The 26427-nt window shown below is 34.7% G+C and overlaps 1 protein-coding gene across 2 annotated transcripts in view; it reads left to right on the top strand.

Annotated features, from left to right (window-relative positions):
- LOC113521983 (cartilage oligomeric matrix protein) overlaps nucleotides 1–24413 on the top strand; it is a 40104-nt gene extending 15691 nt beyond the window's left edge. For both annotated transcript variants that reach the window (XM_026907686.3, XM_026907687.3), the window contains exons 3-21: nucleotides 4660–4830; nucleotides 5246–5442; nucleotides 5939–6242; nucleotides 6507–6677; nucleotides 9735–9851; nucleotides 10374–10490; nucleotides 10820–10939; nucleotides 11133–11321; nucleotides 13062–13294; nucleotides 13832–13984; nucleotides 14456–14662; nucleotides 14991–15159; nucleotides 16026–16203; nucleotides 18603–18778; nucleotides 19565–19670; nucleotides 20073–20282; nucleotides 20843–21026; nucleotides 23018–23255; nucleotides 23843–24413. In XM_026907686.3, coding sequence (XP_026763487.2) covers nucleotides 4660–4830; nucleotides 5246–5442; nucleotides 5939–6242; nucleotides 6507–6677; nucleotides 9735–9851; nucleotides 10374–10490; nucleotides 10820–10939; nucleotides 11133–11321; nucleotides 13062–13294; nucleotides 13832–13984; nucleotides 14456–14662; nucleotides 14991–15159; nucleotides 16026–16203; nucleotides 18603–18778; nucleotides 19565–19670; nucleotides 20073–20282; nucleotides 20843–21026; nucleotides 23018–23255; nucleotides 23843–23928 — 3326 coding nt within the window. In that variant the 3' untranslated portion in view covers nucleotides 23929–24413. The remainder of the gene's footprint in view (nucleotides 1–4659; nucleotides 4831–5245; nucleotides 5443–5938; nucleotides 6243–6506; nucleotides 6678–9734; nucleotides 9852–10373; nucleotides 10491–10819; nucleotides 10940–11132; nucleotides 11322–13061; nucleotides 13295–13831; nucleotides 13985–14455; nucleotides 14663–14990; nucleotides 15160–16025; nucleotides 16204–18602; nucleotides 18779–19564; nucleotides 19671–20072; nucleotides 20283–20842; nucleotides 21027–23017; nucleotides 23256–23842) is intronic.
- Nucleotides 24414–26427: the final 2014 nt, after the last annotated feature.

Below are 26427 nucleotides of genomic sequence, written 5' to 3' on the forward strand. Positions count from 1 at the left end.
AGACAACAGCATTGTGGCTTAGTGGAAATCTTGAGAGGGCTCTCTTGTGTTCAGATTAAAGTTATTTGCGTCAAAATTACCTACTGTGGATGAATGGTCTCATATGCTTAGATGATGTGACCAATCATATTTTTACTTAGAACGGGATAAGTTAAAATTATAGCTACATTGGTAATGGCCCAAAAATATTTTTACCAGACTTTAAAAATAAGCCAATTCGACTATACAATACATTTGTTAATTCATTTCTAAAATTTTACTGCCTTGTAAGTTCTATAATAAATCAGTTTCTTTGCTCTGTATTTTTTTTTAAACATGTATATTTTTTACAGCCTATTGTCTGATGTCTCAAGAAACTGGGAGAAAACACTAAAACATGGAATTGTATCGAATAACACGGAATGTATGGTCACATTAACATTGTTTAGGTATAAGCATCTTGAGCTCATAGACGTTGGTATAAAGTGCTCGTTTTATTTAAATTGGAGCCTCTTGTCATTGTAATAACGGTCTTAGTGGTAAGGATCAAAGGTAATAAAAATATTATTACTAAAACAATGACTCTGCATAAGCATACAGAGAATACATAAATGCATATTTCATGTTAGAGATTTGTGAATCTAAATAATCGAATAAAAGCAGCATTATTTGAATATTGAGGTTTTTCCAAGAGACTATAGCATGGGGTTCTTCAAAAAAGAAATAAAGGAGTTTCTTCAGGATCGGTAATGCGCGCCTAGTACCCATAGTATTATAGGCATTCATAAGTAATGCAGACATTGCTTGCTATTGCCCTTGGTACTGCTGGCGTTCCTAGGCTACGGTAACAGCTTACCATTAGGTGGGCTTTATGTTTGTTTGCTACCTCAGTGGTATAAAAAAAACATACAAAACAAGCTTCAGCTTCGCATGGATTTTTTTTTAAATAAAATACTACCCATGTTATTCCTTTATAATGTATTTTTAAATATGCGAAAGGATTTTTAAAATAGGTTACTTCCTATATTCATTACAAATGAATCAACAATTAAATCAGTTTTTTTTTATATTAGTTTAGATAAAAATTTGGTGCTCCTCGGTGTATTGAAATTTTTCTAATTTTGTCTTGCTGTTAAGCACATTGTTGATAAACACGTGTTAACACAGAGTAAAATAAGATTGAAACGGTCTCCGTACGGAATCATGTCTAGTGTGCAGGAAGACCATACATGGGTTGGTTACTTTTTGTACACGGTGGTGTATGCACCGTTATGCAGTGCCGTGATATCACATGGGTAATTACGTTACTGCTATTCCGATATTACGGGATACGACCGGCAGGGTTCGCAAGGAAGAAAATGAGATTTTTACTTCTACGATAGAAAACTATCAATAATGTGAAAACTATTGAGAATTACTGGGATATAGATGAGTTTCAGAAATGGTTTTTCTAAGAGACTACAGCATGAAGTTCGTCAAAAAAGGGGTAAATAGGTTTCTTCAAGTTCACCAATGCGCGCCTAGTACCCCTAGTATTATAGGCATTCATAAGCTACGGTGACCGTTTACCGTATGGGCCGTATGCTTGTTTGCCACTTCAGTGGTATAAAAAAAAATAAAAATCATAGAAAATTACAATTTAAAAGAGCTTTTGTATACTTAAAGTTAAGTCTACTTAAAGTTTATTTTGATTTGATTTGGATACTTTTTTATCTGAGTATTATATAGTTTTCGATCTATTTATGCTTGTTTGCAAAACAAACCACTGGTATGCTAACGATATAAGTATCGGATTGTATAATAATATAATATTTATATGTTTTTTTTTATTAAATTGTGTTATATTATATAATCAACCATTAAAGAATTCACACGGAATACTCGAGTTATGTGAAATAGATTATAACTGGATTATCATATAAAGGTCGACCAAAGGGGATTCCTCTCTTATGTTTACACATCGTGAGTCCGATGTTACAAGGAAAACATGTGAGAGGCATGTGTACAACAAAATAAACTGAAGATATCCTAACGTCCACAAAAGGACGAGGCTGAGCTAATCGTGTGTCGTGAGTCAAACTCGTTTCTCCGCCTCACCGCGTAAGAGAATTTATTTTAAGTTAAACATAGATCCTCTTGAGCGGTAAATATGTTGACATGCTACAAGTATAATACAATTATACAGTATTTTATAATAATCTGAGCGTCATGACAAAATGTGTGACTTTCGTGGAACTACCACTATTCCACACATGGTTTTTTCGTACCGAGGTCCCGTCTATGATTTCAGGTCGAGTCAATGTTTCTTACATTGAATAATTTTCTAAATTGTCTCGTGTATGAGTGTTCTGTTTCCAGATCTTTGTAACATTGATTCTAATATCATCATATAAAATTCATTAGTTTGTGGACCAGTAAAATTTTAAAACAATGCACAACATTTTATTTTATTTATTTATTAGAGCAACCATCAATACATACACTTGATTACAACTTTTATCTCAAGAATATAGTTCAGACATATAGTATTGGCTTAATTACTGGTTACTACGGCATGCAACAGGTTATAAAAAAAAAAAAAGAATAATTTGTTTATTTTAGCTAAAATAATATTTAAGATGACGTGCATAAATATATAGATATGCTTGAATATATGCTTATTTACTTCATATTAAAGAAAACGATTATTTTTTTTTTTATTAAAATGTTGTAGAACAGCAGATTCAAATGTTCTGAAACTTGCAAATCTGTCAATATATGAATTTTGTTATAATATTACAATTATTTTGCATTCTGTTAATGAAGTTGCGATCCTATGATGCAACGACAATTCTATAGGGTCAGCTATATGGTCTTTTGGCTAGTTTAGCCTAGCATATGTTTACTGATCGCGATAAAAAGCCTTTATCCTTCTCCATCCTACATAATACTTGTATATTAAATTTCAAAGTGATTCATTATGCCGTTGAAGTGCTGTAAAGTAACAAAAACAAACTCATTTTCTCATTTATAATATTAGTAAAGATTTTACATGGAGAACTCATATATGCCAACTGCATGTTTGCAACAATCTATTAGTAAAGTTTTCAATCAACCATTTCGTATATAAAACAATGTTAACGTCTCTCATATCATAATAAAGTATTAGCGTAAAGTAATAAAGTATTAAAAATATTAAAAATATAATATATTTATATTTATTCGGGTTAAAGAACTCATATCAGTACGATGGACCAATTCCACTTTACTACACTATCTGTGACCTTGTGATCTTTTGTAATTTTTTTTATGTTAAGTACCTATTTCATATTTACTCAATCATTATTAACATAGCGAATTCAAATATAATTATGTTGTATACTTGTTCTTGTAGCAATGACCTGTGATTTGTTTCAATGATTTACGTCTTTAGTTGTGTATATATATATAAACAGATAATAAACAGTCTGCATATATATTTTTCTTTATATATAGACTATATATAAAGAAAAATAAATAAATACGCTCACGATTATAATACCTAATGTGGTAGTCAGAAGCATTTGTCGATCGTTGCCATTCTGACGAAGGTAACCCTCGAGGTGCCCATATTTCGGCGAGTTTTTTACAATCTAACCATTATTAGTGTTTTCCATCAAGAGAGAGAGAGAGAGAGAGAGAGAGAGAGAGAGAGAGAGAGAGAGAGAGAGAGAGAGTCGGGATTTTTTTTATAAATTTTAGAGTTGTTTAGATTCGAATTTACGACATTCGGAGTCAAAGTTAAGATAATATACCACTAGGCTACGAGACATTCTCATATACAGATATACCTACAGTTAGATGCATATTTATCTATTCCATTTTTCATCACAATCTATGTAATACATGTGAACGCAAGGAGATTAATGTGACGTGTGCATATTTTATGTTAGCTCAGTCTGTATTGCTGCATACCGTAGTAACGCAGACTACTGAATATTTAATATTTTCAATCCCTTTTTATAACGCCATTTTGGTAGTACAGTTGTACAATGCCTGATTATTTAAGTAGGTATGCGCGCAATAAAGGCGATTGCAATGCATATCACATTCTCTATTTGGAGTAATTATTTTTGAATTAAATCGTTTTAGTTGTATCTAGAACTAAATATGGTATGCTTATTTATTGTTAAAATCAGAAATTATGATTCTGTCAGATCTTTTTTAAATCTTAGGGTATCTATTCTAAATTATATGTAAAGTAATTATCTTTCCATTTTTTTATGGTAATTAAACAGCAAAACCTCCCACGTGTAAAACATAACACTATAACTTACGGACCTGCGACTCTCTCATGTTTATATACATATATTATATATTTATTAAATGAATAAAAATTGAGTGCTAACAACAAACTTTGGCTAAACTGGGTATGCCTATCTATCAATGACGAATGAATGATAGATGAGGAAAAGTCAGGTCTATAGTTATGAATAACAGGACCTCATAGAGATTGACTTCATCACTATACCTTATTAGGTCGAGCACTATGCGTTCTTCGTATTGTTAGCTATTGGGATGCCAGTTTGATTTACTAACAGTTTCCTTCTGTATTATTTATATAGTGCATAGATTGCAAATAGAAAAATAAGTAAATTGTGTAGGTTTAAAGGACACATCTTGTAATTTTTGTCTATAACTAGTACTTTTTTGTTATTTCAGATGCAACGAACAATTTGATAGCTATAGCCGGCTCCGCACATGAGTACGGTGAAATTGCGGTACTAGTCAGGGGGCCACACGGCCTTAGTGCCAGACGGGAACAGCTGTTACATGTGAAGGGTGCAGAAGATGATGCTATCTCACTTTACTACAATAGAAAGACTAATAAAGGTGAGTAGGAATAAACGGGTGAGAATTTTATTTTAAAAGGAATTAATAATGAATCCAGCAATCTCATGAAACTGAATAATTGTCGCTATGAAAGTATATAATATGTCTATATATTATTTTATATTTATATTCAGAAATTGTTTTTATATTTAAAAACATGTTCATCGACAAAAGAAAGAAAGAAAGAAAAAAAGAAAACATTTATTGACAACAACAAAAAGTTACATAAATTATGAATTAAAAAAAAACTTTACATTTGTTATTGCCAACGTGGTCACCACTCAGCATGTGCTGCAGCAATTTAATTGCTACAGCTGTTCAGTTTCATGAACTGTAATGCTAAATTTCGGATCGTTACATCATTACCTTTACACCGTATATAAACTAATAGTTTTATTTTTTCCATTTCCTCCAGTCTCCTTAGAGAGCCTTAATGGCGGTTTCCTCAAGTCAGTATCGTGGGGTCTTGGCTCTCATCCACGAAGTACTCTTCTTCTGATAGCAGCTGAAAATAGAGTCAAGCTCTTTATCGGCTGCAACCCTCTGCATTGGCACACTATGTCAGGCAAACATGATCTGATTACTCTATTCCGAAGTCCGAAATTAAAATTGGTAAGTAATATATTACTGACAATAAAAAAAAATACAGATAAATATTTTTAATTCACTAATTCAATTCTATCGAAAACATTTTTAAAGTAATTATACTTTAATGAAATATTATTGACAGTTTATTTATTTCTGCCATGAAGCAGTAATAGAATAAAAGATCTAGAGACGGTATCCATAATAACGTTATAGATAATATGATGATACAGTTTTGTATAGTTTACTTACGTAGGAATAACAATTTCATATTTTTATGAGCGGCTGTTACAGTTTGAAGAGCCAGAAAATAGCCAACACAACTTCTGATACCTACTGTTATAACTTCTGAGGTTTCAAAAGTTGCAATGTATAACATAATATTATGATATTGTGCCTATCACTATACAAAATAATATATTATTTATTTTTATAGGGATGATTACCACCTTTCATCATAAAGTTGACTTGATTGTCCTAAATTAAGAATGATCTAATAAAAAATGTTTTCTCTACAATGTAGTATCATGAAGAAAATGCACCAGTCGAAGTATATAGCAGTGAACGTGCAGCTTTAGATTCTTTAAGTTGCAATATGAAAGAGGATTATATCAAACCACCTGCGTTACTTTCTACTGACGAAACTGACGTGGAGGAAGTTAAGGACTTCATAGAAAAGAATGCCGGAGTGAAAAGCGAAGAACAGATGCAGGGAGATGACTATAGAAATAATAATTACATCGATACTAATGGTGTACTCCCGCAACCTAACCCTCCGAATGATCAAAGAGGAGATATACCTTCCAGCATGATAGAAACTTGTGACGGTGAGTCTTGTTATTGGAAATTAATCTAATAAATCCATTGTTTCATGCAAAATATTTTTATTAACTTTATATTGGGTATGTCAACGCAGAGACCATATTTCACTTACAGGGTAAATTGTGAATAACAAGTAGAAGGATAATAACTTATTTTTAGACTTTCACCAAATTTTGTGATTTCAGATTTTATATTAAAGTTTTTTTAATTGTTTAAAATGAACTAAATGTGGTAGGGACATTAAACGAAAAGTCCATGACATTTCACAGATGAGGTGGTAAAACAGCTACAGTTATTGAGGCAGACCATAGACCATCTTAGAAGGGAAGTCGGCGAGCAGAAGGGTATTATAGACAACTTGCGCGGTCAGCTTCGTACTTGTTGCAGTTTGCGACCACAGCCGCTGGTTGAGCGATGCTCAGACTCTACGTGTTATCCTGGTTATTAAACTATATCACCTTTCTTTTTATTCTGAATCTTGGATATAATTAAGTCGAATATATCATACTAATGTCGAAAGTTTCTATTGTAATTAGGTTTAGATAAGTTTTTAAATTTACTAACGGTTTCAACAATTGTAATGTGAATTGATAATGTAGTTTCTTATAATATGATTTCTTCACATAATGGACAAAACAGATGCAACTAATAAACTTTTATACTATTTGTCATGGTTCACATATCTGTAGAATCTTTGACTAGTATCTTCTTGTCAGTGGCTACTCACGCGTAACATTCAAGTTCCATAAATAGTTACACTGTAGAAACAAAACTGTAATATTTAGTCGTTTATTTTCTATTTATTTGTTTTCTTCATTTTCAATATGAGTAATTTTTCTTTCATCTTTACTTTAAGATTTAATAACACATTTATTCTCATAATTCTTTGTAATTTTAGATAATGCATGTAACGTAACATAGAATTTATATGCTCGGTTTCTGATATAAATAATCTAAAATTAACTCCCATTAAATAATAATCCACATTTGTATGAAACTAAAGATATCCCTTTTATTTATAAGTGTTAAAATTTTTTTCGGTCGCTAAAAATATATGTATGTTGTAATCTTTTTATCTATGTATTTAACATTCATTGTTAAATTAGTTACTGACTACCTCGCAGCGAGATTTTTATACTTAAGGGGGATATTATGTAGCCTTAGTTTTAAAACGAGATGGTACTAAATATTAAGGTAAATCAAGCAACTTCTAATGTGGGTTTTGATTAAATCATTAAATAGATATCAACCGAGTTTTATTTCTAAGATCGCGGTATCCGTAGCGAAAACACAATAGTTATAGTCCCACATATTTGTCTACAGAGTTCTGTGTTGCACCCACGTAACATTGTGAATAAGTAAGTTGCTTGATTAGCCTTAAATTACTCATAAATATTAATGACGCCGAATAGAATATTGTTGTTGGGGCACTAAGTACTCTGTAGGCAAATGATTTAGTAAACAACAAGGATCTCGGTCACAAATAAATGTTGCATTATGTATGTTGCAGTTGCACCTACTTTAGGAGTTCATTTTTGTCAGAAGTAAAGAAAAAGCGACTAGTTGGATTCTGGTTTAATTATGACTTAGCTTTCTTACATAGAATTGAGGTGGAAAAGAACAATTGCAGTATTGAAATTAGAATATGTTTGCACGTTCGGTTTTTAAGCGGCTTCAAAAGGGTTCTCAATTTGACGGTAATCTTGTATATATTATTTTGTGTCATATTGTCGCCTATCCTGCACCAATACTGATGATTCATAGCCTAACAATATAGTTTACATTAGTGATAATCTTACAATCATTTCTTCGTCGTTGTGGTTGAAGTATATAAAGTTTTCTTCATATATTACATTTCATGCAATTCTAAGGAGTTATTGACTTCTATTTAACTTTGATCTCATACTCTGTCTATCACTTGTTGGAAATTATTATACAAATAGTGAGATTACATATGTACTGCGATTAAAAAAACATAGAATTTATACTGCATATTAGATATTATGAAACTATCAATTGTGAGTGATATATGAAGGAGCTAGATCGAAGAAGATGTATAAAAACAAGGCGTAATTAAGATTGACAACTGAAAAATTCTACAAAAAAGTTGACAAGATTGTAAACATATTTAATTTATCTAATTAAGGTAGTGAGAAATATTTAATTCCTTAATTGACTTGCTAATTTCGGGAGGATTGCTAATGTTTTATAAGACTTTCCTTAATTCTAAAACAATTGGGATTGATGGTAAAGGAAGCATGATTAAGAACGCCTACGAGACAGACAGACAATAGAAACTGTTTACAACTTTTGAGAGTTGAAATTGCTAATATTTTAGGTTGTTTTAAGGGTTATTGTATAATAATTACATTGACGAATAAAATTGTTAGAAAGGTCCTTCTTTATTCGGCACTAGCTTTTAGCCACGACTTCGTTTGCGTGACCAGATTATGATTACTGACCAGGATAAAAAGTAGCTATGTCCTTTTCCATCCCGTATATACTAAATATTATAGTGATTGCTTAAGCCACTAAGGCGCATAAGGTAACAAATAAAGGAATAATCTTTCAGGTATTATATATTAGGGTTTTATATGTTTGACTATTGATTTATTTGACAAATAGCTGTGCTGATATCTACACATACACACAATACGTTCTAAGCAGATGGTCAATTAGTTGATAGAAAGTGAGTGCCTTTTTGGGAGACATGACATGACGGACAATGCTCAACTTACATTACTAGGGACGTGTCCCACTCTTATTTTATATCTACATTTTTGGTTCAGTCACATTCTAGATGTAACGAGGTATTATAATAGAGGTTAAATGATTTTGCCTTATAGTGACATTATATCTTCAATCAACAGTATTGATGATTGCCGATCGAAGCCGCACATTAATTGTAACGACCTACATATTACAGTGATTTAACACATATTGCCTCACCTTCCGATGATTGAGATCGAACATATCCGTACAATACGAACATTTGTATTTATGAGTCAGTTTGTATTGATCAGGGTGTTACATAATAGATTTATATATTTTGTGTAGATAGACGGACAAACTCTTTTTATTACCATACCATATCGTACCATACCGTTAATTGTTCACCGCTGAACAAAGGGCTTCCCCTTTGAGTGTTTTTGCCAGTAGCTGCCATGCTTGGCAGGCGTTATTTTTGAGTTAGTCAGTTTAGTCAGTGTTTTAAGAGTGACGTTACAGGCTATCCCTTGACAATTCAGTTCCTTTAGTCACCTTTTACGACACCCACGGGAAAGAAAGGGATGGATCATTCTATTTTGGGACCACACGGCAACTCTTTATTGTTTCCTCCAAAAGATGTGTATGTATATAGTCGCAAAAAGTATTTTAATTTATCAATTATACTAAAGTGCAAGATCTGCCTTGTTATTAGTGACTAGATGATGTTGAGTGTTATATCTAGGAATATTTATATTATTGTGGAATGAAGACAAGTGTTCCACAAACAGGTGTGAAGTGCCGTGATACGGCGTCCGGTGTGGTGTGCGGCTCGTGCCCCAGTGGTATGGAAGGAGACGGCCGTCGCTGCAGGCCTATTCAATGTGACAGAAGACCATGTGCAAGAGGTTAGTTATATTTCTTAACACAGTGAAGGAGGCAAACATAAGATTTCTTTGATGGTAAGCGAAGAACATTTTGTACATGACTATTCTAGTGTACAAAATCTTCTTCTAGGACTGATGAGTAATCACCGAGTTCTAGGACACGGTAATGATTCATCAGATGAAATGTGGTAACCGTTGCCATAAACACATGACTATTGGAAGATATATGAACACCTTCGAGATACAGCAGAATTAACTGATTCAGAGATTCTTATCTTTAGTAAGCCTTGTATGTAGATTTTTTGACTGTTGTGAGTCTTCAAATTGATATATGTATAGTTGCTTGGCGTCAGAAATACAGTTTAGACAATCCATATTCAGACTACTTTAATATATTTAGTAGTTTATATTATAAAAATGTTAACTTCAGAATCTCAGAATTAACATTTTAACTCGTGACACACCCATATCAAAATCAAAATTTCGGGTGGTAAAATGAGTCATATTTTTATAACTACCTACTTTTGTATTTCTTTCCTGTAGGGGAGTATTGTATAGACACTGAACAAGGATATCGCTGTCAGAGATGCCCCGGCAGACAGACCAGTGATGGGCAGACGTGTATCTCTGCTTGTAGCTCTAATCCTTGCTTTAGAGGGCGTAAGTACTAATTGTAATATTTCACATAAAATGTAGGAACACTAGATATAAACAAAAATTGCTACGTCAACTTTCTATTAGCATTCTTTGTAAATAATTTTTTTCATATAGATATGAATTTATCATGGGAAAAGCACCTTTAAGAAGTTTAACTAGGCAATTTATGATACTAAACTATTTCCAATATATAGATAACATTAGACACGAGAGATATTTCTGTTTTTGTCTCTAATTTATTAAACAAATAAAGTTAAAATTAGGGAAACTTTAGACTCTCGGCTTTTACTAAAGTGCATAACGGGAATTTATCAATGTTTTTATTATTGTAGATGTGCAATGCCAGGATCTGCCGGACGGTGGTTACCGTTGTGGGCCATGTCCAAGTGGTTACCATGGCAATGGGGAACAGTGCTACAGACGCTCCTGCAGCCAGATATCGTGTTTTGAAGGTAAAAGATGGTAAATGTGTCTATCTCAGTCTTTAAATCGATTTGATCGCAATTCTTAACATAATGGTCAGCTAAAAGTAATTGCTTTGAGAATGTTAGGTGTCATCTTCAAATTAGTATTTAATATCTTCAAATATCTAGAGTTTATTATTTTACGTCTTTATAAATAAAGGTCTAATTTTTATTTTCTCAGGAGTAGAATGCCAGGAGACACATGAAGGCCCGCGCTGTGGCCCCTGTCCAAACGGTTTTAGCGGTGATGGTCAACGATGTGAACATGTGTGCGATACACACAGGCCGTGTGGCGAGAGACCCTGTAAACAGATCTCGAGCAGCCCATACTACGAATGCGAGGACTGTCCTCCAGGATATAAATGGCATGGTAACAGTTTTTGTTATTTTTGAGAATTTCCATAATAAATAGGATGATTAGCATAAAAAATATCGATTATGGGTGTTTTGATATATTTTCCCAAATATTGTCTTCTTATATTTTAGTTTTAGAAATAAAAATCGATGCAAGAAAATGGCACTAATTAAATGAACATTGATTGTAAATTCTTAGAAACAGGTCTTTATAGACTGGATTAATTGGAAATATATTATTAGGCAATCCATTATGTGAAATATTGTAAATTTGTTGAACTGTAACTATGAATTATTTTATGATCTCTATTAAAAATCATCTTAGTAATAAATTAATTTGGTATATAAGTATACATATAATGGCATTTTTAAATATATACAATTATCTTTTCTTCTGTTATGCACAACTGATGATTATTTACTTAAACGCACTGGCTTGTCGACTTTTTTGCAAGATTCATGATCTCCACGTAACTGACTTATTTTCGTCAGGGACGTGATATCATAATTTATTTATCCGTATGTCTAATAATGCCTCTCTTACCGCAGGTGGACAAAGTAGGTATAGTTCATTACAGAAATCAGTTTAGAGCACGAATGGGCTACAAATTTCCTTTATTATTTTGCGATACGTGTTTCACTTCTAAACAATGCGTCTTCAGACAAATTAAAAGTTCGTTGTTCGGAGCTTAGTATTAACAGTTTGTTCCAAACTGCGAATGACTCATTTTTAATGTTTAACATGATCAAAGAGATGGTTGCAATCGTAACAATTAAACTTCTAATCTGTTTTATTTTATATCATACTGTTTTTTATGCAACTTAGACAGCCCACATGATGGAACGTGGTAACCGTCGCCTATAGACTTGAGCAGTACCATGGACATAACAGACTATACTGTTTCGCCCATGACACTCCCCATGCGTTGCCATTCCAGAGGACTCAGGTGTTATTCCTATGTACCCTGTAATTTCACTGTCATATCCTACCCCTCAAACCGAAACACAGCCATGCAAACGCAACTGTTTTACGGTAGAAACTTACTTGTCTACACAGGCAGTTTGTTGCATCTGATGCTTCAGCAAGTTAGACTGGAAAGTTTATTGAACTGTATTATTGTAATGCTTCAAATTACCGTATTTTATCGTACCGTATCAAAGTACCGACTTTCACAGCAACTGACATGTAAACATTGTTGGCAAACTAATGCTTACGGTCAGCAGTAGCAGGAAACTTCTCAAAGTGTTGTCATAAACTCTGCGTCATGTTCAATAACATTTTGATCGCTACTCTGAGATATGTGGATGAAACTTTGTTTAAATAACATAAAGATTAAGGCTTTAAGAATTTGTTGCTTGAAGTAGCCGGATGGCAATGTCATGTTATATCAGGCATGATATAGAAAGAAAGGAAGGTGTCATAGTAAATTTGCATGAAGGGTGGGTTATATAACCACTCTTCATACAAATGCAAATTCACAATTTTATATATTTAGTCTCTCTGTTTGTTTGAAGCAACTGCTTCTAACTAATCCAACTAGATTGTCATGTTTTTTTTTGTGATACATATAATGGCAAACAAGTCGACGGCTCAATCGTTAGAAAGCGGGTATCATTCGATGGAACCGTCACCTATAGACATGAATATATTAGCACTATGAACATCATTGAGTATACTGTGATATCAATGGTGCCTTTTATGCGTCGCCATTCCTGAGAAACGAATTAAATGAGAGGACGGTTGTGGGCGGCGCAGACTACTCGTGCGTGGACATCGACGAGTGCGACCTGTACAGCCCGTGCGACGAGCTGGTGTCGTGCCGCAACGAGGAGGGTGGATTTAGCTGCGGCCCGTGTCCGGCCGGCTACGAGGGAAGCGCGTGGCGCGGCGCCGGCGCCGACCGCCTTCGCCAGCGCTGCGCCGACTTGGACGAGTGCGCCGCTGGCCGCGCACTTTGCGACCCACACCGCCTTTGCGTCAACACGCCGGTACACACCTCCATCACTCCCTTCGCACACGCATCCACTGCACTGCAATTCGAGTCGTATATCACTGTGACCCAGTTCCTTAATTTCGTCTGTCGTACTATGAGTTGTGCTGCAATAGTGCCCTTTCAAGGTTTAACATCAGAAGTATCATAAGCATATAGTCAATTTTGACATATATTTTGGAAATTTTAATATGGGGTCTCACTGTTTAAATTTTTAGCAATTTAGGTGGCAAATTGCACCATGATACCAAAACAAGCTAGTTCAAATGGCAAACAAGCTGACGTCTCACCTGATGTCAATTGGTAATTGTCGCATATAGACATGAACAGTATTATGAACATTACAGAATAATCCATTGTGATGTTTATACCCGATAATTTTACTATAATTTTTTTTCAAAATAAAACAGCTATTCAGATACATCTACTTCACGATAGAAACACGAATACGACAGAGGATTTTTGTATAGTCTAGAATAGTTAATAAAATCAAAAAATTAACGCTCAAGGCCTATCAATATCTGTTATATACCAGGGTTCATACACGTGCGTGCCATGTGGTGGTAACTACTTTCTGAACACATCCCGGCCATGCTTCGAGCCGCAACCACTGCAGCGATACTGTGACCCGGACTACTGCAAGAGATTCAACGCCGTATGCGGGTACGGACAGAAGTGCGTCTGTGCGGTGAGGATCTTCATTTACCGTTTATTTATATTGAAGAATTGCAGCGTCTATTTGTGCCTTCTAGTGTCAAGAGCTGCCTTTTTTAAACATGAAAGGTTTTGATGTTTGAAGGATTTGCGAAAATTTTTGACACCTAAAGGCTTTAATAATTTTTACATTTGCTACTTGAATGGTTGAAGGAAGGAGAGTTAAATAAAATGTCAAAAAGGTTGGAATTTGGATGTCTAAAGCATTAAATTAAAAGGAAAATTTCTTGTTTGAAATTGATGTCCGTTTTGTCGTAGTCATTTGTCTTATCAGAGGCAGTTTGTTTTTGTCTTTCGAATGTCTTAGCTAAGTCCAAGAAAACCGATCAAAGAGGCCGCATCATCAAATAAATAATTAATTATGCGTTTTTGCGAATTATTATCTTTTTTTTATGTAAACAAAGGAATTTTTATAAGAATTCAAGGAAGATTCGATTTCTTTTAGACCGGATGGGCGGGCAATGGAACAGTCTGCGGTCCGGACAGAGACTTGGACGGATATCCGGACCAACAGCTTAGGTGCTACGAGATGCATTGTAAGGCGGACAACTGCCCGGATGTTTCCAACTCTGGACAGGAAGACGCGGACGGTGATGGTTTGGGTGATTCCTGCGACCCGGACGCTGATGGCGACGAGATCCCTAATCATCCGGTGAGTTAACATGTTGCATAAATATGCCTCAAAAAGTGATTGGCTGAAATAAGTGAATTAGCAAGATTTTTAGTTCTGTAAAAAAAAAGTAAAGTTCAATTATTTCTAGTATTAGAAAAATATTAATAATAATACGATTCTATAGTAAATAGGATTCTCATGTAAAAAAAAATATATGTATGAAATTGCTTAAAAAGGCGGATACATAACCGCACAAAACTGCGGTCTCGTCTGTTTTGTTTGAAATAAATAAAGCTATGTTGTGGTTTCAAATTAATTTAATTGAAACCATATATGTATAGGATTGTAATTTTAACATTTCATTTAGGACAACTGTCCTTTGGTCGCAAATCCGGACCAACTAGACCGAGACGAGGATAGGAGCGACAGGCGGGGTGATGTGTGCGACAACTGCCCGAGGAGGTACAACCCCGACCAGGCCGATACTGACGGTGATGGCATGGGCGACGTTTGCGATCCAGATATGGACAACGATGGTGAGGCAATAGAATTAAAGTAATGGCTATAGATGTAGTATTACATACTACATCTATAGGATAAAAGCCCTCAAGACGGGAATATTTACCAACTAGACTGACAATGACAAAAGTGACAGGCGAGGCGACGTCTGTTATAACCAGTCGAGGAGGTGCAATCCTGATCTGCTCGATACCCACGGTGACAGTATGGATGACGTTTGTGACACAGCATGAACAACAAATGAAAGAAATGATGATTGTAAGGCAATAGCATTAAAATAATAATTCTACAGCTACAGCTATTACTGTCTCTTTAAGGGAAACTCAAATAAGTAGATAGGGGCAAGGACAAGAGTTACAGGCACAATGATATGTTTCAATCAAGTGTCAGTACCTCCTGTTTGAGAACCTCGACAAAATTGAATAAGATGAATAAAGGAGTGACCAATATGTACTACAAACAAGGAGGCCCGGACTTGTTCGTTACTAAATGTTGGTTGTATCAGTATGAGTCTTCACTTTCTTTTCTTACATCTTAAAAAGTTTTTTATCACGTTAGCTCCCTGACAGTTAGATGTGTTGAGGTGGGAGCTCAGAATTAAAAAGAGAAAGCTCAGTATTTCGATTAAAGCAAGTTAATCAAAATGGAGTAAATGCTAGGATTATCTTACTTGGTTACTTTCTGTCTTTTAGAGATTATTATGTTGTTCAGCTGTCACTTCAGCTTCGTGATTATTTTGTATAATTATAAATTAATTTCGTTCTTCATGTTCCGGATTTTTTTACGTAGGAAGACTTGAAGCTTTCTCATATATTTGAGGGTGTTGTAGTCTAATTAAAAAACAGTTGTGTCATAGAGTACAAGTGTAGTTTATTAATTGCAGGTGTGCCCAACGAGCATGATAATTGTCCTCGGGTGTACAATCCGCGGCAGGAGGACGCAGACGGCGACGGTGTTGGTGATGCGTGCGACAACTGTCCCCACGTACCCAACACACCGCAAGCTGATAGCGACAACGACGGCGTCGGTGATGCCTGCGACAGTGACCTAGATCGGGACCTGTGAGTGACATACCATACAGTGCTATGCTTCATCACACCACACCATACTACGCTACGTTGTGAATCCATAGATAGTCCTTAGGGATGGCAACACTTAAAGAAAAATCATGGGCGACATGATATACTCTATTATATCCATGGTACTGTTCATGTCTATAGGGGATGGTTACTACTTTCCATCTAGACTCCAAAATAAACCAAGTAAGATGTATAATTTGGTTACATTAATGAAAACAGATTTTTTTTCACATTAATTTTGAATAATAATTTAAAAATAGCAGCCTACATATTAATTTAAAATGTGTATGTGTGTGTGAGCGCGTATGCGTGTGTATGTTTTGAGTGAAGTGTGCAATTTATAAATACTTAGTTCAAATTTGGCATTCTTGTAGTCCAGTCGTGTACAAATGACCGTCCAATTGAATTGAATGTAAACAAATCTATATTATGTAAATGTAATTGTAAGGGTCGAAAAGTTTGTGCATTGAGATTTTTCCGCGAAAATCACCTATTTCCAGCCCAAGTGTGTATATTGAGTTTTTTCAAGAAAATTACCTATTTCTAGCTTCGTGGTTAAAAATAAGCAATGAAAATGAAATCAGTCAATTTTAGAATTGATGACTCCCTGTTTGTTACGCGTCATCACGTAAAATACCTAATGGGATTTTATAATAGTCGAACTAGAGTCTGTTTCAATTTAGAAATTACAAAAAATTTAAACAAATGAATAATTTACCCGATTATATGACAATCTGCTAATGTTCGCTACAAATGTAAAATCTTTACTAATTATCTCTGATAAAACTACTTTTTAATTAAGGTTTTTGGTCTATTTTTAATTTTTTTTCTACCTTTTAATTAAGTTTTTTTTAAAGAGACTATAATTGCATTAATTTGACATACATTGTCATACGATCGACAATATGGTCGTTTATGTTTACGAAAAATAGATGATATTAAAGTATTTAATGATCACAATATTTTTGTAAAGAAAATATACCTACGTGATGCCAGGAAATCGTGATTCGAAGTTTTTATATCTAAGCATATAACATCGTAAAGAGTAAAGTTCTGTCTTTTTTGTTATGTATACACTCAAATAGGCACTATTATTAGGTATTATTACTGATTTTAAAAACTGTGTCCTTTAGAAGGCTATATTATCAGAGTGTAAGATTTTATTTGTCGTGTGGTCCCGGCATAGAAAGGGACACTCCTTCAAATAGAAATTCACTTCATTTTTATTCAAATAGACTTGTTTACAAGCACTTTGAAATCGTAATCTTTTCTTCTTCCTTCATCTTCCTTTCCCTTGACGTAAGAGGAGGAAAGGGAATGTAATGGTAGAGGGTTGGACAGCAGCGTCCCTCTTAAAACATCACCAAAGTATTACCAAGGGAGAAGGGATTGTTAGTAATGGGGAGGTTAGTCTCCATTGCTATCAATATACCCCATCAGGTCGACTTCAAGGCGGTTTCCCCTGGAAACTATCATCACTAATTTATCGTTGAATTCGTCATGATGGGCTAACTGACCTGCCTTTTCATCCTCACCTATCACCTCTCACCGGTACCACGCCAGTATATACTGACCCATTTTCACCCATTAAAAAAACTACGGTTACCAGTCCGCTTGCTCAGTGTGGTAATTACTAGCAAAACTAGTAGTATTGGGCGAGGCCTATGTTATGAAGGGTATTGGTTTTGCCAATACGGCTATGTTCAGCAGTGGACAGAAAACAGCTAATTTGATGATGATACAGTATATTACTGCAGCGGCCAGCAACTGAGGCATTGATGGACGAACGTACAAATGTTGGCCGAGGCGTAGACGAGTCACACATACATGAGATCATCAATGCTTAGTTGTGGCCAAGGCTTGTATAGTACTTTTCTCAAACAATGTGCGGAAATCAAAAACACAATTTTACTTTTTAAGTTCAATGACGAATAACGAACAATAATAATTTTTCACGCGTCATAATGTTCATTTGTTTTTTTTTCAATAAACAGCTTTCTATTTGCAAGCTAGTTCGAAATTTAAATAAAACCTTTTACTAGTTATCTCCTTAGTAGCCATGTTTTGAAGTAAAAGGTCACTCCATTTTTAAATTACAGGACAGATATGAGTTTACATAGTAATTTATCTGGCCGCAAAACACGACAGATATGGATTTTCATACAACTTTTGCCGGCCGCTGCCCGCATGTATCTGGCCAGTACGGCAATTTTGATTTATCTCTAAGAAGATTATCAAAATAATGCTCATATTTCCAAGCATGTTTGAGAAAAAGACTTTATTAAAAAAAGAACCTGTACGTAGACGAGGTAGGTTGCTAGTATAAGGATAAAAATGTATGCAGATAATTTTTTAAAGCCACTGTGTACTAATCTATTCAGGGACGGTATCCAAGACGGCATGGACAACTGTCCGACGGTGGCGAATAGTGACCAGCAGAATGTGGACGGCGACGAGTGGGGCGACGCGTGCGACGACGACGACGACGGTGACGGTGTCCCAGACTCGCAGGACAATTGTCCCCTTGTGGCAAACCCTGACCAGTTAGACACTAATAGTAAGTGACGATATGTATTTATTCTATTCGGACAACCTGATCAGGTTGGACTCCAATAGTAAGTGATGATGTAATCTTTTAATTATATCAATTTATGCTTATTTTTATTAAAAAAGTTAAGTTTTATTCAATTATATTTAGAAAGGAATACAATATGAGACCACACGAAAGCTTCTTTTATTGCTTTTATCGTGAAATGAACACCAAGGGGAGACTTTGTACAAAAGTCGATTGCTTGGGTACCTCTGTCTCATTCGTGTTTCTACCGTGAAGCAGTTGTGTTTCGGTTTGAAGGGTGGGATATGGCGTGAATTTACTGGGTACAGAGGAATAACACCCGAGTCCTCAGGAATGGCAACGCATGGGGGGTATCATGGGTGAAACAGTATACTCTGTTATGTCTATGGTACTGCTCATGTCAATAGGCGACGGTTACCATTTTCCATCAGGTGGGCCGTCAGCTTGTTTGCCATTCTAAGTTGTATAAAAAAAGATAATTTTAGGGTGGGCACGGTCCGCTCGACCACCCTTAAAATAACTTGTGTTAATTGATAGGCTACAAGTCTGTCAGACAAGTACTATAATAATAATAAACTCTTTATTGCGCACAATAGAGATGTATATAGGGAGTATTTATACAGAATGTGCATATACTCGTACAAGAGCGGTCTTATCGCTAAAAGCGACCTCTTACAGATAACCTGGTACTATCCATAATCTATTCCGCTCTGCTTATAACTTATCTTGCGCGCTAAAGAATAAATACTTTTCTTTTTATATTTATAGACGATTTCGAGGGCGATGCTTGCACTAACGACAATGACGGCGATAAAGTTATCAACGAATTGGACAACTGTCCCAACAATTCGCTCATACACCGCACCGATTTCAGGTAAAATAGTTTGAGAGTTCAACATAATTATAAAACAATTTCGAGTGTTCGAATCTACAAACATAATGAGTACGGAACCCAACTTTATAGTATACATTACAACGACTCACTTGAAATTTGAAATTAAATACATTATTATGTGTTTATTTTTATTCAAATTACTAGATAAACAAACAGATACATTTATTGGTTATATTGAAAATATCGTTTTGGATCCCAGGTTTGCTACCTCGTCATATTGACGTCGATTTTCAGTCACTGACCTTAAAATGTTTTAAAACTGATGTTATATTTGAATTACAAACGTCATCTACTTGAAATAGAAAGAGTAATTAGTAACGTTTCTTATTGCAGATAATAAATTTTCTATTTTTTAAAAGAAATTCAATCATTCTCTTTCAGAAAGTACATGACAGTTCGTTTGGATCCCGAGGGCGAATCTCAGCAGGACCCCAATTGGGGAGTTGGGAACGAGGGCGCCGAGATTCTTCAGACCTTGAACTCGGACCCGGGACTGGCCGTTGGGTTCGAATACTTCGGTGGCGTAGACTTCGAAGGGACGCTGTTCGTTGATACTCAGATCGATGATGACTACGTCGGATTCATTTTTGGGTGCGTTGTTACATGGATTACGTACAATTTTTTTTATATTAGATGCAGTATACAAACTTCCGGTCTGTTTGATGGAAAGTGCTGTTGGTATGTTGCTATATCTAACAGATTATCCATCAAATACCTTGATATTACAGAATGATAAAATCAAAGTCAATATCATTTAAAATGAATGTTCTATTAGTGAAACTGCATATTTGTTCCAAAGGAACGTTGGTGAAAATGATAAAAAAAATTGAGACTCCCATATTAAGACGGCACAACCGGGTGTTAAATTACTATGAAAGGCTCAGAAAATATTAACGTTTTTTAATTTTAAATTCACAAAATTTCTATTCTGATATATAGCCATGTGACTCATTCACAGCAGATTCTTAATTCTAGATATCGGTGACGACTTTGACTTCATTCTAAATATTGAACAATTTTATCAAAGTATGCCTACTTTAAAGTTGGTGAACACTGCAGGTAGATTTTGTAATTTTCATTTCCTTTACATATTTGTGTACGTTATATTTTATTATAATATAATTTAAATATCTTTTTTTCATTTCTAATAGCTACCAGAACAATAAGCGGTTCTACGTGGTGATGTGGAAGAAGAACGCGCAGACATACTGGCAGACGACGCCGTTCCGCGCCGTCGCCGAGCCGGGGATACAACTCAAGCTAGTCAACTCCAAGACTGGCCCCGGGAAAACGCTGAGAAACGCTTTGTGGAACACAGAATCTACACCGGACCAGGTAATCATGATCATTATAGCAATCCATTAAGGTACCTCTGTTGGCCATATTAGCATAGCGCAAGGAACAAAAAAAGAGGAAAAAGTCAGTCTACACTAAACCAAGTAATCATGGGGTAAGGGATTGTTAGTAATGGAGAGTGAGAATCCCATTGCTAGCAATACACCCAACCAGGTCGACCTCCTCGCGGTTCCCCCTGGAAACTATCATGGTTAATTCCTGATGAATTCATCATGATGGGCTAACTGGCCTGTTTTCATTCTCATCTATCACCTTTCACTGGTGCTCCACCAGCTTATCCTGTTAGCGCAGGCGGGGTTACCATACCATTTTCACCCATAAAAAAAACCCAAGTAATCAGGATTATAAAAGCATATTAAGATACAACTGTTGGGAATGGATCTATTTTTATAAAATAAAAATATTGGCATTATGTTGCGAAGAGCAAAAAATCACAAGAGGAAACAAGAAAGAGTTTTAGACAGTGATTAAAAAAAAAATAGGAAAAAGTTTTTTAGAGCGTCTTTTATCACACTGGCTACGTTGATCTTGTATAGTCTGTGCTGTGACTGCGTGGTGATGGAGCGAACAAGGCAATTTTCCATTACTTTTAGGCTATCATAAGAAGTTACTACAGTAACAAAGCATGATGGAGAATGAATGTTGGAGAAGAAAAACTCTATATAAAATTCTATATATAACTGCTTAGTCAGTTTTTTTATGGGTGAAAATGGTATGGTAACGGTAACCCCGCCTGCGCTAACGGGATACGCTGGCGGAGCACCAGTGAAGGGTGATAGATGAGAATGAAAACAGGCCAGTTAGCCCATCATGACGAATTCATCAGGAATTAACCATGATAGTTTCCAAGGGGAACCGCGAGGAGGTCGACCTGGTTGGGTATATTGCTAGCAATGGGATCCTCAGTCTCCATTACTAACAATCCTTTTCCCCCTTCTTAGTCAGTTTAGTGAGGATAAATGCGATAAACTAGATCACACAGATAAATTACAGGAGTTGACTTTAGTTTAAAGTAGTTAACATTCGTTACACGGAAACTTGCTTGTATAAACTTGTCTGTGGTTTAGTATTTTGAATTAAGGTCTTCATGCCCCAAGATTAATAACGTGATGAAGTAATTATCGATGTCTCTGTTGTTGTAAGCCTTTATGATTTGTGGTAGACGCTCATCATGATGCAGATAAAATGCTTGATAATCACCCTTGTACTAGAAAGAAGTTTAATAGAGTTTTATATAAAAATCCTGTCTCATGATGTTCCTTCACATTAATCTCTAAAACCACTTAATTTAAATGGTTGCGTATAGCTCAGTTTTAGTGGAGTTTCCTCCCATGAACGTTCAAGCTATGAGCTCTCTGCCGAGGGTTTTCTTTGACACCACAGTATGGGGTTTTTCAAAAAGGGTGTATTAAGGTTTCTACAGGATTCGCAACTCGCATCTGATATCCCTAATGTTACAGGCGTATTAGGTAGATGGTTTCAGACAGGCTGTAAACTTGTTTGCTACCTTTATGGTATAAAAAATTATAATCTATTGTAACGAAATTTCATATATGTGTATTGTTTGATCAAATTGAGAAATAGGATAATTTTATTATAAAACTAGCGACCCGCCCCGGCTTCGCACGGGTGCAATGCTGATACTAAATAGCGCCGCCGGTCCCCCATTACATTACGACACTACATTAGAAATCTCTAAAATTATCAGTGTTCTTCTACTATATTATGCTTGTATTATACATATAAACCTTCCTCTTGAATCACTCTATGTATTAAAAAAGACCGTTTCAATCCGTTGCACAGTTTTAAAGATTTAAGCATACATAGGGACGGACAGACAACAACAGCGACTTTGTTTTATACTGTGAAGTGAAGAAAAAAAGGATCCATTAAATGGCGATAGAGGGGAAACAACAGTTACCGGTTCTGTTGGATTTTTTTTTATGTAAGAACATCAATGCTTTGTTCAGGTTACACTTTTATGGAAAGACCCCCGCAACGTGGGTTGGCTGGAGAAAACAGCGTACCGTTGGCGATTGCTGCACAGGCCCAAGATTGGACTGATCCGGCTCAAAGTGTACGAGAATAACCGGTTGGTGGCCGACTCTGGGAACGTGTACGATTTCACACTGCGAGGTGGCAGGCTGGGAGTATTTTGCTTCTCTCAAGAAATGATCATCTGGTCCAACTTGGTGTACAGGTGTAATGGTAAGTAAACTAATATTATCAACATCAGTTTAAGATATACCCACAGTAATAATCGACTGGTCATTAACTTCAGTAGTTTATATCGTCATAGTCGTAGAATACTGACGGATATATATATTTAATCTTTGTCAGATCCGTCAGTATTCTACGACTATGACGATATGACGTCGCGAAATGGCAGATTTAGGCTTGTTAGTAACACAAGTGTAATTTTGGTCTATCTAAGGTAATGGAACGCCAATAAATTAATCACTCACTTTTCATTAGTTTCGAGTTTCGTTTCCACATTGGCTATTTTCTATGTATTATGTATATATATGTATATAAATATGTATATTTTATATGTACGTATAGATAAAGAAGTAAAGTACAAGATCTATTCGAAAAATATCCGACCTACTTTCATATCTTGCGTTTGTATTATTTTTTGTATCATCCTTCAAAGTAGTTCTCATTTGATTGAACACGCTTCTGTCAGTATCTCCGCATCAAGTAATAGTCTTGAATCAGATTTCTTATATTGATGCTCTTGGAACTAGATATTAATATTAGTTAGTGATAAAATATGTTGTTTTTATTATTTACAGACAAGATTCCATCGAATATTGTGCCAGAGCTGCCTAATCAGCTTCTCAAGAAATTAGAAGTGGACCACGACTTTTACTACGCCTGAATATTGTTAATGTAGATTTATTGTATTATTCTAAAATAAGTAAACAATAATAAACCTAACAATATATGGATTTTGTTATTTTCTTTCGGATTAATACGAAAGTGAGACAAATATCTGAAATAGTAGAATAATTTGAATACTTAACTAAAATAGTTGTATTGGATGTTTGAAATATAAATTTGGAATGCATAGGATGCTTAGTGTCTCCGTGTACCTACTGAATATGTGCTAATAGATAAGCTTGTAAAGGTCTGAATTCTGTTGTAATATATTTTGTTTCGTTTATATTTCAACGTTGTTTATGTATCTATGTCAAGACGTAAACGTTGCTGTTTCAAATCGTATTGTAAAAGTTTTGTTTCTGATTTGTTTGTTGTTTTGTTACAATGTGAACAATTGACGAATGTTTCTATATGATATATACTTTAAGAAATTATATTGTAAGTTAAACTTTAATATAATAATAAATATACTACTTCTTTTAACTTGTATTTTATTTTTATAGAAGTATTTGTCGAAGACAAGTATACCTAAAATGTATTTGGTGTGATAAAAAAGACAAAGATAACTCGACTTTTATTTTTTCTTTTATCATACGGGGTACAGGTAATGGATGATAGTGTTTAGCAAAATCACTAGCACAGAATACTGACTCCAATGTACTAATGCTGTCCTCTATGGGTGAGTATGTATATTTTGTTATATTGTAAGTAATTTGTTATATTTGACGATTACAAACGCTCCCAGAAATAAAGTAAAATACGTGTATATATCCGAAGTTCAAGTAATCAATTGATTTTATGCAATAGTTCCACTTTCAGCCGTTAGATTGGAAAAAATATCTAAAGGTTTTATAACTGGTCGAAAATATTTTTTAAAGAACAAAAAAAGAAAATAGGCGAATTGAAAATCAAATTAATGTATTGTCAGAAGTAGAAAGCTTTTTAATTGTATACTCAGAAGTTTTTTAGAAGTACTTCTTTTCTTTCTTTCGTTATTTTCTTTCTTCTTTTAAATATTTTATTTGCATTTACGTTAAATATTTTGTAATAATGGATTTTATAAATAACGAACAAGAGTTCATTTCAAATAATCCTAATATGGATCAACTTGATAATGAAAGACCCGTGGAGGAAATGGAACTACAAACGCTAGATATAGATAGCAATTCAACATTGAACACAGATAAGAAATCGCTCATTGCAGGAGTTGAAGAAATTAATACAATTCTGGAAAATAATCCTGCAAATATCGGGAATGGACTTTTTGAGAATCCTATAGTCGAGCCATTTGCGAGTACAAGTAAAGTTGGTGTTAAAAAAGTTCGCAATAAGATACGCATAATAGAATTTGTAAGGATTTTACGACCGCGAAGATCTAAAGATAAAGCAAGAATATTGATTAAGAATATAATTAAAGGAGTAACACCTAAAGCTGTGGTAACAGTTAAGAAAATTACCAAACGACGACACGTCCGAAAAGTAACACGATTTTTTTCTAAAAAAAATAATGGAAGATCAAAGTCTTTGTTTTTAATTAGGAAAAGATCAGTGAACAGGACGAGAACGTCTGAATCATCATTATCAGATGGATGTTGTTCGCTTTGTGGCCACAGTGGATGCGAAAGGTAAATTTTTCTGTGATGTTAATTTGGTTTTGGCGGGTGAAAAGCTTCAAATTTTCGTTTTTATATATATGAATCTTATTCGTGAACATTAAATAGTAAATATATTGTGTCCTGGACATACTCTGATGTTTTATTTTTTGTATTCTCATTGTGCAACCCTACGATATTCCATTGATTCAAAGTAGGAACTAGTAGATTTTGTTTGTAAAAACAGTGATGCTAATCACGAAAAATCTATCAAACGAAAGACGAGATTTGACGTTATCCACAAGCACTGGGCAAGTATTCGGTAGAATATTCTATTTTTTATTTCTAAAAGAATTGTTGGCATCATGCTAATAAAATACAAAATTATTGTGTCTATATACACATAAGTATGTTTGTAAACAAGTGTCTACTTAAAAAACCTATATTCGATATCTTTATTTTCAAGGATACTGAAAATATAATTTTTCAGCCATTAAGATGAAATGGTATTTTTCACACGATATCTGTTAAAGTGGCTAATTTGTCCTTCCAGATTAAGAGTGAAAGTAAATTCTTAATTAAGTTTAAAACAGTGGGACAGGAAATTTAAAAATAGTACCTAAGCAAGTTTATCATGAAGTTTACATTGTTCGCAAACATTTAGCGGAGTTAATTTGTTTTAATAAACACCCACACAAAATATCGAAGGGCAAAGTGCAGATGAGATGAGAGAAAACACAATAAGTATATTGTGTTTTATAATACAAGGAAGCAAGTAACAATTATCTTCAATGTTTCTAATATTCGTGAATTTGAATTCAGAGGTATTAGAACACTATTCGATCTTGGGACTTCCAAATCGTAGTCAAGGGTATTACGGTTGAGTTGTCACCGCTTTAACGAGT

The sequence above is a fragment of the Galleria mellonella genome, unplaced genomic scaffold (assembly GCF_026898425.1).
Source record: "Galleria mellonella isolate WM207_F2 unplaced genomic scaffold, CSIRO_AGI_GalMel_v1 utg63, whole genome shotgun sequence".
Taxonomy (NCBI): domain Eukaryota; kingdom Metazoa; phylum Arthropoda; class Insecta; order Lepidoptera; family Pyralidae; genus Galleria; species Galleria mellonella.